General features: G+C 45.0%; 1 protein-coding gene across 2 annotated transcripts in view; it reads right to left on the bottom strand.

The window, feature by feature from the left end:
- Positions 1 to 3,688: 3,688 nt before the first annotated feature.
- FAT4 (FAT atypical cadherin 4) overlaps positions 3,689 to 14,819 on the bottom strand; it is a 192,244-nt gene continuing 181,113 nt past the window's right edge. For both annotated transcript variants that reach the window (XM_064149965.1, XM_064149966.1), the window contains exons 16-17: positions 14,285 to 14,546; positions 3,689 to 7,006 (exon numbers count right to left, since the gene is read on the bottom strand). In XM_064149965.1, coding sequence (XP_064006035.1) covers positions 5,124 to 7,006; positions 14,285 to 14,546 — 2,145 coding nt within the window. In that variant the 3' untranslated portion in view covers positions 3,689 to 5,123. The remainder of the gene's footprint in view (positions 7,007 to 14,284; positions 14,547 to 14,819) is intronic.

Below are 14,819 nucleotides of genomic sequence, written 5' to 3'. Positions count from 1 at the left end.
GGCCTGCAGGCTTAACTTTTTCACTCTGTGTCTTCTCTCACAAGTTGTCTAACTTTGATTTACTCTCTGATACAATTAGTTAATTACTATTCAAGTGCTGCTTTACTAAAGAAAGCTCTTGTTCCCACACCGGCATCGATAGAAGGTCTATTTAAAGGTCATCTAGCCCAACTCCCCTGCATTAAGCAGGGACATCTCTAAGTAGATCTGGTTGCTTAGAGCCCCATCCCACCTGGCTTTGCACCCACCCTTTCAGCACCCACCTCTCTGGGCAGCCTGGGGCAGTGACGCACCACTCTAGCGAAAAAAGTCAAACATCTTGCTCCTATCTAGTCTAAATTGCTCCTCGTTTAAAACCATGGTCCTCTCACCCTTGGTGAAATCCACCCCTCTGCAAAGGATAACCACACACAGGGTCACAGGATGTTAGGGGTTCAAGGGACCCCCACAGATCACTGAGTCCAACCCCCCTGCCACAGCAGGACCATACAATCTAGCTGGGGTCGCACAGGAACACATCCAGACAGGCCTTGAAAGTCTCCAGAGAAGGAGATTCCACAATCTCTCTGGGCAGCCTGTTCCAGTGCTCTGAGACCCTTACAGTAAAGAAGCTATTCCTCATGTTGAGGTGGAACCTCCTGAGCTGTAGTTTACATCCATTGCTCCTTGTCCCATCACAGGGCAACTCGGTGCAACTTCTAAGAACCGCACTGGCTTTGGGCTGCCCTTTGTAGTGGAGGGCCACATAGACCCAAATCAGCTGACTTATGCCTTGCCTGGATATGTTTTTCTGCCCAAACCAGAGGTAAACACATTAAACGGATAAAAGGGGCACGATAGGCCTGGTGCCACAAAGTCTGGCCTGCCCAGGGCCCAGGTTGTGTAACACAGTTGCATATGCCCATGCACCTAGCGTATGGCCCACTTATGGTATCCCCATATTGGGGGGTACCAGACCTGTGGACCCTTCCTAATTTGGTGTGTTCTGGCTGACTGCCATAGAATCATAGAATCAGCCAGGTTGGAAGAGACCTCCAAGATCATCCAGTCCAACCTAGCCCCCAGCCCTATCCAGTCAACTAGACCATGGCACCAAGTGCCTCATCCAGGCTTTTCTTGAAGGCCTCCAGGGATGGTGCCTCCACCACCTCCCTGGGCAGCCCATTCCAATGCCAATCACTCTCTCTGTCAAGAACTTCCTCCTAACATCCAGCCTATACCTACCCTGGCACAACTTGAGACTGTGTCCCCTTGTTCTGTTGCTGGTTGACTGGGAGAAGAGGCCAACCCCCACCTGGCTACAATGTCCCTGCGGGCAGTTGTAGATAGCAATGAGGTCACCCCTGAGCCTCCTCTTCTGCAGGCTAAACAACCCCAGCTCCCTCAGCTTCTCCTCATAGGGTTTGTGTTCCAGGCCCCTCACCAGCTTTGTTGCCCTTCTCTGGACACGTTCCAGCACCTCAACATCTCTCTTGAATTGAGGGGCCAGAAGCCTATTGGACAATATCATGGCCAAAGGACCGTTAATCTCATCATAGTAGTATCATCATAGTATCATCAGGGTTGGAAGAGACCTCACAGATCATCGAGTTCAACCCTTTACCACACAGCTCAAGGCTAGACCATGGCACCAAGTGCCACGTCCAACCTTGCCTTAAAGTGCCCCAGGGACGGCGACTCCACCACCTCCCCGGGCAGCCCATTCCAGTGTCCAATGACTCTCTCAGTGAAGAACTTTCTCCTCACCTCGAGTCTAAATCTCCCCTGGCGCAGCCTAAGGCTGTGTCCTCTCGTTCTGGCGCTGGCCACCTGAGAGAAGAGAGCAACCTCCCCCTGGCCACAACCACCCCTCAGGTAGTTGTAGACAGCAATAAGGTCACCCCTGAGCCTCCTCTTCTCCAGGCTAAACAATCCCAGCTCCCTCAGCCTCTCCTCATAGGGCCTGTGCTCAAGGCCTCTCACCAGCCTCGTTGCCCTTCTCTGGACACGCTCAAGCATCTCAATGTCCCTTTTAAACTGGGGAGCCCAGAACTGAACACAATACTCAAGGTGTGGTCTAACCAGTGCAGAGTACAGGGGCAGAATGACCTCCCTGCTCCTGCTGACCACACCATTCCTGATGCAGGCCAGGATGCCACTGGCTCTCTTGGCCACCTGGGCACACTGCTGGCTCATAGGGCAATCCAGGTAACTAAGGTGCTCTTGCCACTCTCTCCGCTCACCTCTCCCTGCCTGCTGCCTGGGGCCACTGCCTTTGTCCGCTGTACCTGACCCTTGGTTCCAGGGCACTCTGCACCGATCCAGTGGGTGATCGGATGAGGCGTTCCCGGCCGGATGCTGCTCCAGATCAGGGCATCAGCCTGATCGTGTCCATGGAACCTTCTCAGGCAGCCTGCCCCAGTTCGAATTGAGCTATCAGCTCCACCAGAAATCAGCCATGTGGCTTTTGCTGTGTATATTTTGGGACCACAGATACTGAGACTTCCAACTAGCGAGTATTTGAACTCTCTTGATTCAAGCTGCTAAGGAGTTTCATTGACTTTACCAGTGGCACTTTATGCCACAAGACTCTCTGACCAGAACACTTCTAAAGCCTCTACCAAGTTGCTTAATTCAGCTGTAAACAGACATTCTGTAAAATTGTTTCACCAACCGTGTACAAAGGATTTGTGTGGGTTAGCTGCACATAAGTTTGGGGGAAATTCTCTTTGTATATATTAATACATTATTTAATAACCTTCAAATTGGCCTTGTATCCCACCCCAAATGCAGACTCAAACCTCTCTATGTCCCGGGTTTGGGCTGATCCGTCCCCTGGGAAGAAAATTCACAACACAAACCCCCCTCCTTTTTTGAAAGTCAGGGAAAGATGAAATTGGACTTTCTTATAGTATAACAATGTAAAGAGAAATAATAACTAGAGAAGGAAGGAAGGAAAAAAAAACCAACAATACAATAACCTTAAGGGAGATGGGGGAAGGGTCAAGCGGCGGCGAAGCAGCAGAAGCAGCAGTAGCCAAAACAGCAGCCAGGGAAGATAGGTGAAGCTGCAGCAGCAGAAGCCAGCGGGAGAAGGGGGAGAACAAACTGTGCTTCTAGACATTAAGTTCTTGATGCTCCAATGAAATTATATTAATTTATCTATTGTTGCCATTTATGTGGCCTATCCCTGGAATGTTCATCTCTCCCCTATGTCTGAGCTAGAGGATCAGCTCAAACGGCCACACTCTATAACACCCTTCTGCAGAGAGATTAATTTCCAGAGTGACACCAGCGCTGCCTTTGCTGTGCATGAATGCTCAATGAGTGATTTCACATCACCACCTTGCTTCTTCAAGCCCATTTTCTCAATGAAAAAAAAAAGAAACTAGTAAAAGTGAAGACCAGAGAGTGGAAATTAGAAAGGGAGGGGGGGAGAAGGGAAAAAAGTTTACAATAACATACACCAAAGGTTTTTAAATAAATATTTTAATTCTATTATTGGCATTTACAGGTAGAAAGCATACAGTATGTTACAATTTTATCAAAATGTGAAAAATATGGATGTTACATAAGTAACAAATGTAAAAAAAGTATTTTTCTTACCTTCCCTGAAAGTAAGAAAACTATTCAGCGTAGGAAAATATTGATATAAAAACACAGCTTAGGTAAAAACAAAACAAATCAAGAATCAGATTTGAAGTGTTGGGGTTTTGTTGTTTTTTTTTTGTAACACAGTACAATAGGTTCATCAGGATCTGCACGAAGATGTAAGGACTTTGTGAGGTTCTACTTCATCTAAAACTCTGGGGAGTTTGGGACCAACAGTAAAGCTACATTAATGAATCTACAAATGTTTTTTGTTTTCCCTCATATCCACTCCAAAATGGGAGAGTGCAGTAATTTTCTATACAATAAATAATTCTTCAAAGTTTCCATCGTAGAAAAAAAAAATCATATAATGCAGAAAATGCCACTCCAAGGTCACAAAGGCTAGGCAGTGCTTTAATAATAATTGTGATAATACTTATTATAGTGCTTTATAATGTCTAAGCACTTTGGAGGAGTTAACTAATTAGTCCTCACAACGCTCCTGTGAGGCAGGAAAGTGTTTTTCCTACCTTTCCACTTTACAGTTGGGAAAGTGAAATCTGGGGAGAAGCACAGACTGCAGAAGCAGTGAGGCTGGGGTGAGAGGCCAGGAGATAGGGAAATGGAAGTGATCTATCACTGCTCCTCTCGCTGCTGCTGCTGCAGCAGGGTGGGCTAGGCTGACAAACACCCTGTGCTCCCCTCCCACTGGAAGCACTGGAGGGGATGGGGGTTTAAGCAAAATATTTCATAGAGGTTCAGAAGCTCTCACGCAAGTTTGTCGAAAAACAAACCAAAAGAAACCAAGAGAAAACGAATACACAAACCAAAGAATTCCCCCTCTCAAGAAACAAATAAGCTGGAAAAAAAAACAACAAAAAACAACCCAAACAAACAACAGACAAAAAACTAAACCAAAAAACAAACAACTCCTAAAGTGCTGACTGGCTTGAGCTGCTTCTAGCACCTCTTGTATGGAGTAAGACTTAACAGCACTGTTGCCAGCAATGATTCAAGCTGATTTCATCCATAAAGTTACACGTGAGCTGTAACTGCAGGATATGGTAACTATGTTTTCCGTGACACCTTACTACTGTAACTCCTTCATTCACCATCCTCTTTCCATGCATTTCTTAAGGAAAATCAAATCCTCGATTCTCTTGCATCGTAAAACATGTTAGTTTTTAGCTGGAGACAATATGCACATCCTCCACACACGCACACAAAAATCAGTTCCTTTTCAGAACAAAGCATTATTAATTTAAGAATCACAACCCAAACAATGGTAAAAAAAGGGAACCCTTTGCCAGGGCTGCATGCCGAATATCTTATTCCCCAATACAATGCATGCAGGAGAAATGAACTCAACCAAGCAGAATTAAATTAAAAACCTTTTAAAGTCTCTTTCAGCAGCATTAATGGTTATTATTTTTAAAGTCTCCTTCAACCAAACTGGCCTGGGGTTCAAATGCTGACCTTGGCTTTTCTACAACCATATAATGGTCTGGCTGGTCCCCGTGGCTCTGCGCTGCGGCAGCACCAGGAGACAAAGCCTATACATACTGTTCTGCTTCCCCATCCTTGGAGACAGGCTTTGTGGTACCACCGTTGCCGTCTTCACTCGCTGCTGCTGCTACTGCTGCTGCTGCTTTTTCTGGAAGTGATGCCAAATCCTTGAAAACATCCACATAATGCCCAAAGCCTGGGCCCCAGTTCAACAGGTTGTCCCAGTTGAAGCTTCCCGCTTGCTGCCCCAGCTTCCCGGGCAGGGAGCTATCCCCAGGGCTGGTGGTGGTCGCCTGTGCCCCCACCGGCCCACCCTCACCTCGGCGGCCATGGTACCGCCGGGGCTTCAGCCTAGCACCGTAGTTGTCCTCATCATCCGCATCAGACTCATTGACCTGGGATAACTTGGGCATCCTGGAGGTGTATGCTATGGGCTTATCCCTGTCGTACTCCATCTCGGAGCAGGTAAAAGACTCGTGGGAGTCGCTGTCAGAGGAGGACTCGGGTGCAGGAATACCATCGGCAGGGTTCCTCGTCCGGGACAGAGGCCTTCTGCAGTCCTCCTCAGAAGAGGAGCGGCCATGGTCTGCACTGCAGATGCTGGGGTTTCTGGGGCGAGGGGTGTTCAGTCTCTCCACCTCTTCAATGGACAGTCCAACTGGAGGAGCAGTCTCCAGAGGGATCTGCCCAATGGGCTGCTTCAGGCGGCTTCCCGGTCGGGAACTGTGGCTTGCCATGGTCTGTGGACTTTTACTTCTCCTCCCCAGCCGAGTGGCATAGTTAAAAATGCCAGGCTGGCAGACATCGTTGTGCATCTCCAGCGGGCTCCCTTCCCGTATGGCAAGGTGCAGCTCCCTCGCTGGACTGTGCCTGTAGAAGGTTGATGATTTGGAGAAGGGTGCGGGACTGTGCCGAGACAGGGGGTTGGGAGTAGGGCATGCTGAATGGCTTAAAGATGTTGTCCTCAAGCCTTGCCCATAAGCAGGCTGGTAGGTCAAGCTGCTGGCACCCAGGGGCATGGGGGACTGCCGTGCAAAGCCCAGCGGGCTGTGCCTCTGGATGGAGAACTTGGGCGTGTGGCTCCGAAACTGCTTGTAGTGCTGGATGATGTCTGCATCTGAGGGGGCGATGCTGCTGGCGTTGTCGATGTCGTAGTGCTCGATCTCAGGCTCAGGGGAAGCCAGCGGGGCACTGGGGATGGTCTCTGTGGCGTGCGGGATGTCGGTCTCATCGTAGATGAGATAGGGGTTTTCTCTTTCGATGATATCAGGTTTTGGGTTCCCCTCAGGCTGCTTCCTGACAGTCATGTCGTCTCCATAGGGCGGGATGTTGTCAGGGTCATCGAAGGCAACATTCTCGCTTCCTTTTTTCTTCTTCTCCTTTGTCTTCTTCTCCTCTTTTGGGCCTTTCGACTTCTTTCCTCGGCACTGGTTGCAGAGGATGAGGCTGAGGACCAGCAGTGCCAGGACCGTTGCGCAGCTACCCACAATGGCCGGCACAGCCCAGAGGGGCAGAGACAGCTCGGCAGGGTGAGGTGATGGGAGGCAGATATGGCCACCATGGATCCCCGCTCTACACTCATGGCCTGGGGCACACAAGACCCCCAGGCATGCCACGACCACCTCGCAGGTCTGTCCCGCGTATGCCTCGGGGCAGATACAGGTGAAGCTGGCATGGGCCCCAGGCTCACAGCTCCCTCCATTTTGGCAGGGGTTGGAGGCACAGGCACCTGGCGGGACACACTGGTAGGCATACCACTGGTTGATGCACATCAGCTCACCCCAGCAGGGACTGCTGGCACAGACGTTGGGACCGCGGCAGCCAATCTTCACGGAGGGGTCTGTTTTGGAGAGGGTAGCAAGGCTGTGCTTGCCAGCAAATGGAAGGCTCTCTCCACCATACTTGATGTAGGAAATGCAGCCATCAAAGCCTAGGAAGAAAAACAATAGCCACATCATGACCAGAAGACTGAGTATGCACTGTCAACAGAGGCCAAAGGCACTGAGTATCCAAGTCATCCTCAAGGGGAAACCCTCTGGACCAGTAAATGATCTGTGTTGTGTCTCTTACCCCATGGAATGATAGGGGAGACATAAATGCAGAAGCAACAAAAAGGAACCTCCAATGCTGCCATGGAGGCTGTGGCCTTGTTTCTTGATGTGGTTTTAAGCAGTAAGTGGGGTAACTTGTGCCATTACCTATGCATGTGAAGCCTCCAGGTCTTCATGACAGAATCCTACATGCAGTGAGCTTATGGCTCCTTCCCCACATCACAATTTGCATTGTGATGAATGTAAAACTACCTGCACTGTTAACCACATCGTGCTGCAGGATCTGAGTAACCCCAAGCATTTCCCTAGGAGGATGGCCCATTCACAGATGTTTCAGTACCTAAATCTGCCTTGAGGGATGTTCTGTTGCTTTTGTTAAGTATTTTCTCTTAGCTTGTAATGGTTATTTTGTTCATAAACTTTAGACAATTTATTATCTATATATGCTCATATTGATAGGAACTGCAATCTACTTTTAAGCAGAATGAGATTAAATAAAAGGCTGGTCATGCCTGGAACTTCTGGTATAACTTCTATAGATGTACCTTTTCAAGCTAATGCTTTTCACATCTAAGCTGTGTATAGAAATGGAGATTAAAGATAAGAAAGCAATTAAGCAATTTCTCTAAAGATATAAGTGTGCCACTTATATAAATGATACCAGGATACCCTGCTCCTTTTAAGCCTGCCAAATAAGCACTGAGAACAGACCATGGCTTTTAATTTCAAAACTAAGATTGCAAAGCAATGAAAATGCTCTTAGGTGAGCAAATAAAACCCCATAATTAAGGTGCTGAAATTCTGATGTCTTCTAGAAGGCCTGAAAGATGTTTTCCATGCCCATTGCTTTCATTATGTCTTAAAAAAAGCCCACAGGTAATAGCAAGCAGAAGCCTAAAGATAATTTGAAATGGTGACCTAGCTCTTAAGAATTATAGATTTGAAATGGTGATCTTGCTCTTAAGAATTATAGATTTGAAATGGTGATCTAGCTCTAAAGAATTACAGATTTGAAATGGTGATCTAGCTCTTAAGAATTATAGATTTGAAATGGTAATCTAGCTCTAAAGAATTACAGATTTGAAATGGTGACCTAGCTCTAAAGAATTATAGATTTGAAATGGTAATCTAGCTCTAAAGAATTACAGATTTGAAATGGTGACCTAGCTCTTAAGAATTATAGATTTGAAATGGTGATCTAGCTCTTAAGAATTACAGATTTGAAATGGTGATCTAGCTCTAAAGAATTACAGATTTGAAATGGTGATCTAGCTCTTAAGAATTATAGATTTGAAATGGTGATCTAGCTCTAAAGAATTACATATTTGAAATGGTGATCTAGCTCTTAAGAATTATAGATTTGAAATGGTGATCTAGCTCTAAAGAATTACAGATTTGAAATGGTGATCTAGCTCTTAAGAATTATAGATTTGAAATGGTGATCTAGCTCTAAAGAATTACAGATTTGAAATGGTGATCTAGCTCTTAAGAATTATAGATTTGAAATGGTGACCTAGCTCTTAAGAATTACAGATTTGAAATGGTGATCTAGCTCTTAAGAATTATAGATTTGAAATGGTGACCTAGCTCTTAAGAATTACAGATTTGAAATGGTGATCTAGCTCTAAAGAATTATGGATTTGAAATGGTGATCTAGCTCTTAAGAATTACAGATTTGAAATGGTGATCTAGCTCTTAAGAATTACAGATTTGAAATGGTGATCTAGCTCTTAAGAATTACAGATTTGAAATGGTGATCTAGCTCTAAAGAATTATGGATTTGAAATGGTGACCTAGCTCTTAAGAATTACAGATTTGAAATGGTGATCTAGCTCTAAAGAATTCCATAGTCTGTGTAAGAGAAGGAGCTACTGTCTGGTTAGGAATTATCTACTTCAAGCTTGGAGAATGAGAATAAAGTTCAAACTGCGGGAAAAAAATAATAGAAAACTAAAGTAAAAAATGCATGTTGGGTGAGAACAGTTTGCTCACACACAGACTCAACTCTGCTGCTCAAGGAGTAGATTAGATCTGAGGTCTGCAATGCAAACAATACTTCTGTGTACCATGCTTTTCTTACAGCTACTCGTTGAAGGAGGTCTGAAGATTAGATGCAATGATCTTTAATTATCATGCAATAATCTTTATTGTAATGCAGTTTCCCCTTGAAGCAAAATTATCTTCCCCAAATACTAAGCAAAGAGTAAATGGCTGGATCTTGCAGAAGCATTACACTTTCTAAAAGTGTATTGTTAAACTGACTCAGTTTTTAGTTTGCAGATTCATTTCACTGAAGCTAAATGAAAGGCTTCCATTGTTTGAGTAAATAACCCAAGAATTCAAATAGTTACTATAGGGAAACATCTATTATAGTACTACATAGGTCTTCAACATTATTGGGAACAGGTTGCCCAGGGAGGTTGTGGATGTACCTCCCTGGAAGTGTCCAAGGCCAGGTTGGATGAGGCCTTGTGCAACCTGGTCTAGTAAAAGGTGTCCTGTCCATGGCTGGGGGATTTGAACTAGATAATCTTTAAGGTTCCTTCCAACCCAAACCACCCCGTGAACCTATGAATCCATGATATACTGCTTTTAGCAACTTCACTGAATATACGTAAAGGTTTATGTTTCCTAATTTTCCCTTAGTCCTAAAACTTCTCATCATCCACAGAGAGACTTCTGTGCAGCTGGCTGTGCTGTGCTAGCAGCAAACATTAGCTTCCATTGCCCTTTACTTGTGTGCCTCACAGTTTCCCTCATTCTGAGCTGAACTTATGATGGTTCAGCTAAGCCTCCTGTCTCCTAAAATCAAGGCAATACTTTTGTCTCTGAATCTCAAGTGGTCTTTTCCCAAACTTCCCATAGGTCAGTCATAGCATTACCCTGTCAGTGGGGACACTGAGTTTCAGTGCTGAGGGACCCCAGGGAGGCAGGATTATCTTCAGCCTTTGTGTGGCAGTTGTGTGAGGTCGCAGGAAAATCCAGCCTTTTGCCAGCCTAATAAGTCTCTGTTCCCCAGACTTAATCCTTTCTGCAAGGACTTTAGGGTAGTGCAACTTCACACTGACCTCTATTTGGAGCTGTGATAAAACAGCATGCAAAGATGTGTCTGTAAGTTAAGCTCTCGGTGTTCACACACATGGTTGCTGTAGGAAACGTGTTTATTTCTCCTTGACTGCTGATGGGTTCTCCTTGGAACACCATGCATGGTGCCAATTTACAGAAGGATATTCTTCAATACTACATTGCTACTGATAATAGCTATTATCAATAAAAGTAAGCAACAAGGAGAAGGAAAAGTGCTACCACTCATCTCTGAAGCATCCCACTAGGGTGAAACAAACAGGAGCAAATTTGTGCTTGTTTGAAGCTAGCTGGAATATTTTGGTGAGAAGAATTAGACTATAGGCCGTGAAAAGAAAACAATGGTGATGTCTACTTCACTCATAGGCTTGCTGAGATGTATAAAAACAAGAGCATTGTGCTAGTTTGAAGCAGAGTAGAATGTTTTGGTGAGAAGAACCAGTTTATAGGCTGTGAAGCATATAGATAACACAGCTGCTCTCTGTCTCTGGCTGCCTGCATTTCTCTCCCTAACCTACTCTCTGTGTAACTAATCCTTCTGCTTCCTACTAATCCTTCTGCTTCCTAACCCCCCTGGCCAATTCTCCAAACTCACCTTGAACGTAAGGCAAAGTCTGGGATAGAGGGGTGGAAAGGAAGTGGGAAGGTGGTTGAGAGCCCCTCCTGGGGACTGGTTTCTGGAAGGGGTGCTGTGTTTCTGTATTACTTTTTTAAACTTGTATATTACTCTATATGGCTGTACAGATTGTAAATATCTGCCTGCATATTGTGCTAAGCTATAAATATAAAAAGCTCCATTCTAATTTCCAGCTTGGCTGGGTCTAGTCTGGGTGATTTTCACAAGAGTGGGGAGAGGGGGGAACTCAAACCACCACAGTTCTCCTAGGAGCACTATGCATGGTGCCAGTTTACAGAAGGATGTTACTCAATACTAAATGGCTATTGATAATAGCTATTATCTACAAAAGTAAGCAACAAGGAGAAGGAAAGTGCTACCACTCTGCCTTAAAGCATTCCACTAGGGTGAAACAAACAGGAGCAAATTTGCCATGCATTAGCAGTGTCAGAGAAAGGTTAATTTCTCCAAACATCTTGCAGAAATGGAGGAACAGCCACTGTGAAGGGAAACTTTGTGAGGAATTGTGAAAGCCTCTGTGAAAATGAGTAGAACACAGAGATAAATCTTATGAATACCTACTCTGTCATGAACCAATACATATACTTCAGTTGTAGGAGTTGGGAGTTGGTATTACAGATTTCTAAAATTCTAAGTATGCTGAGTCCTGTGTCCAGTTCTGGGCCTCTCAATTCAAGAGAGATGTTGAGGTGCTGGAACGTGTCCAGAGAAGGGCGACAAAGCTGGTGAAAGACCTGACACACAAACTCTATGAGGAGAGGCTGAGGGAGCTGGGGTTGTTTAGCCTGGAGAAGAGGAGGCTCAGGGGGGACCTCACTGATGTCTACAACTACCTGAAGGGAGGATGTAGCCAGGTGGGGGTTGGTCTCTTCTCCCAGACAACCAGCAACAGAACAAGGGGACACAGTCTCAAGTTGTGCCAGGGGAGTTATAGGCTGGAGAAGAGGAGGAAGTTCTTGCCAGAGAGAGTGATTGGCACTGGAATGGGCTGCCCAGGGAGGTGGTGGAGTCACCATCCCTAGAGATGTTCAAGAAAAGACTGTATGGGGCACTTAGTGCTGTGATCTAGTTGATTGTCTAGGGCTGGGGGCTAGGTTGGACTGGATGGTCTTGGAGGTGTCTTCCAACCTGGTTGATTCTGTGATTCTATGATTTAAAACCAGAACACCCTCTGATGCCAGAAATTAAATATGAGTGTGTATCAACATCAAACAAGCTTAACTGAGAGATGCAAGTTGTGTAGTGTAAAGGGGCATGAAAGAATTATAGTATGGTTTAGGTTGGAAGGAGCCCCAAAGATCATCTAGTTCCAACCCCCTGCCATAGGCAGGGACACCTCCCACTAGAACAGGTCACTCAAGGCCTCTAAGGTTTGCACACAGGCTACTGCTGTATTCTTTCCACTCTGAGCAAGATGTGTTCTCTCACAGCATTACTTACATTTTCCTTTTCCTTCTGTTTTCACGCTGCCAAATGAAAAAGGAAATTGAGGATTTAGGTTCAGGTGGGAGCCCGAGCGAAACAGACTATTACCTTGCTGCACGCTTGGTGGTCCCTTGCAGCAGTGGTTTGACAAACAGCAATTGGGATTTTGTCAGGTCTACCTGGGTTTGAAAATGCTATATGATACACCAGCTCCACAGCCCTAGAACTGTCACCCAGAATCACAGAATCATTTCAGTTGGAAAAGAGCTTTAAGATCACTGATTCCAACCATTATCTAACTATCAAGTCTGACACTAAATTACATCCCACGGCACCACATCTCTGCATCTTTTAAACACCTCCAGGGATAGGGAATTCAACCATCTCCTCAGGGAGTCCATTCCAATGTTTTAGCAGTGCTGCAGATATTTTTGACTCTGAGTTCATGCAGAGTTTTATACCTCCCCCTTGTAAATCCTTGGTATGTCGTACACAATGTAATCCAATATTAAAATAAAATCAAATCATATGAATAAGAGATTCTGGATTGTGCATTCCTAATGGAAGCCAGACATTCCTAATCCGTCTGCCATGGCATGTGGCAGCGGTGAGAAGTTAGTGTCCTCAGTTTTCTTTGTTCCAGCTTTGCTATAAGCCTCTGATTTTCTCATGTGTATGCTGCTCGTAAAACATGCATGTTAAAAGGGGAGAGGTTACCACAGCATCCAGACCATTTGGTACCACATTGCATACAAATTCACCACACGCAAATGTGATGTGTGAATTTGCTCCACTCAGAGATAACTTCTCTGGCCATAATTCTTGAAGCCAGGATGATTTTTCAACATAGCCTCCCCTTCCCCCCCAGGCCTGCGTTGTCTGGAGTATCTCACAGTTTGTAGCTCAAAATCACTTCCATCTTTACTTATCACTGGGGGAATGATACAAAATATATGTTCTCTTTTTTTTTTTTTTTTATTTCCAGGGGCTAAGGTAGTTGCTTTAACTCTTAGAGGAGACTGATTTTCTTCTTAGCAGCTAGATGTCCATCAGAGGCTAGCTCCTTATTGTCCTTGTTTTCTGTGGCTGAGAAATAAAACCTATTCTTCACTAGACAGCAGGGTAAAGCAGGAGAAAGCTGGGAGTTTCAGAAAATATTTTAATCATATTAAATAACAGGCTAAATCCTGCAGTACTTACTGAACCCCCACAGAGACAAAACTCTCATTTAGTGCTTTTGCCCACATAAAAGGTTTGCTTTGATGTTCCAGATTCTGAGCCAGGTAAAGAAGAGATCCTTTCTTATCCATTAGCTTCACAAAATTACAACAACTGATTTACAGGCAAGCAGCAAACCCACCCCCTGCCTCCACAAAGCTATGCAGATGGGGGGTGCCTACTTTTGGAAACAACAAGGCAGCAAAGTTCACCGAAGGAACAAAGTCTGCAATCCTCACTCATTCAAATTGCATTCTTTTCTGGCAAAGTATGGAAGTATAGCTATTTACTGATAATAATTACTGGTAAAGAATTGCAAACTGGTAAACTTAAAGCAGAGACCCTTTGTTCAAACATAGAAGCATAGAAACATCCAGGTTGGAAAATACCCTCAGGATAATCTATAACCCTAATCTACAAGATTCACCTTAAACCATAGCCCTAAGCATCACATCCAAACCACCCTTAAACATATTCAGGGTGGATGACTCCACCACCCTCTTGGCAGCTCATTCCAGTGCCTGACCACTCTCTCTGTTAAAAACTTTTTCCTAACGTCCAATCTAAACCTCCCCAGCCTCAGCTTGAGGCCATTCCCTCTTGCTCTGTCTCAAATCACCTATAAAAGGGACCAGCAGCAGCCTCTCCACAATGTCCCTTCAGGTAGTTGTAGATAGCAGTGAGGTCTCCTCTCAGCCTCCCCTTCCTCAAACTAACCATCCCCTCTTGTATTGCAATACCAAGGAAAATAAAACAAACAAACAAACACACACACACACACACCAAAAATTACCTGCAACTGTGCTTTTGAAAGGCTGGCTTGATGGGATTCCTCCCAAAGAAATTGTAAGAACGTTTAGCCCACCAAAGTCTTGCGTGGTGTGGAGGATGTCTCGGCTATGAGTCCTGTCAACTGAGAGGACAGTAGCAGATCCATTCTTCTCCAGAAGCACTGAATGCCACTGACCATCCGCAGTGTACACTTCTGGGATGTTTCTTTCCACTTTCCCAGCAATTCCAGCATCAGACACGTAGTGCACTTTCCCACCTTTTATCTGAACAGAAGAATACAAAATGCATCATTTTAGTATACACATAACCACTCCACACACACACACACACATAACCAATTTAATGCCTGATCAGCACAGCTACAACAACACATGGCTTTGGCTGTAACAGGAAGCCTGGGTGTATTTTTTCCCCAAATAATTGTTTTGTACTAAAAATGCATTTTTTATTTAGTACCAAAAATTTTGGCTGGGAGAAAACTTATTGCTGCCATCCACTCATTCCACAGCTAAGAGAAAACAAACCTATTGAGAGGC

Source organism: Pogoniulus pusillus, chromosome 10, assembly GCF_015220805.1.
Source record: "Pogoniulus pusillus isolate bPogPus1 chromosome 10, bPogPus1.pri, whole genome shotgun sequence".
Lineage (NCBI taxonomy): Eukaryota > Metazoa > Chordata > Aves > Piciformes > Lybiidae > Pogoniulus > Pogoniulus pusillus.
The sequence above is the reverse complement of the archived record's forward strand: the minus strand, read 5'-3'. Positions and strand labels throughout refer to the sequence as shown.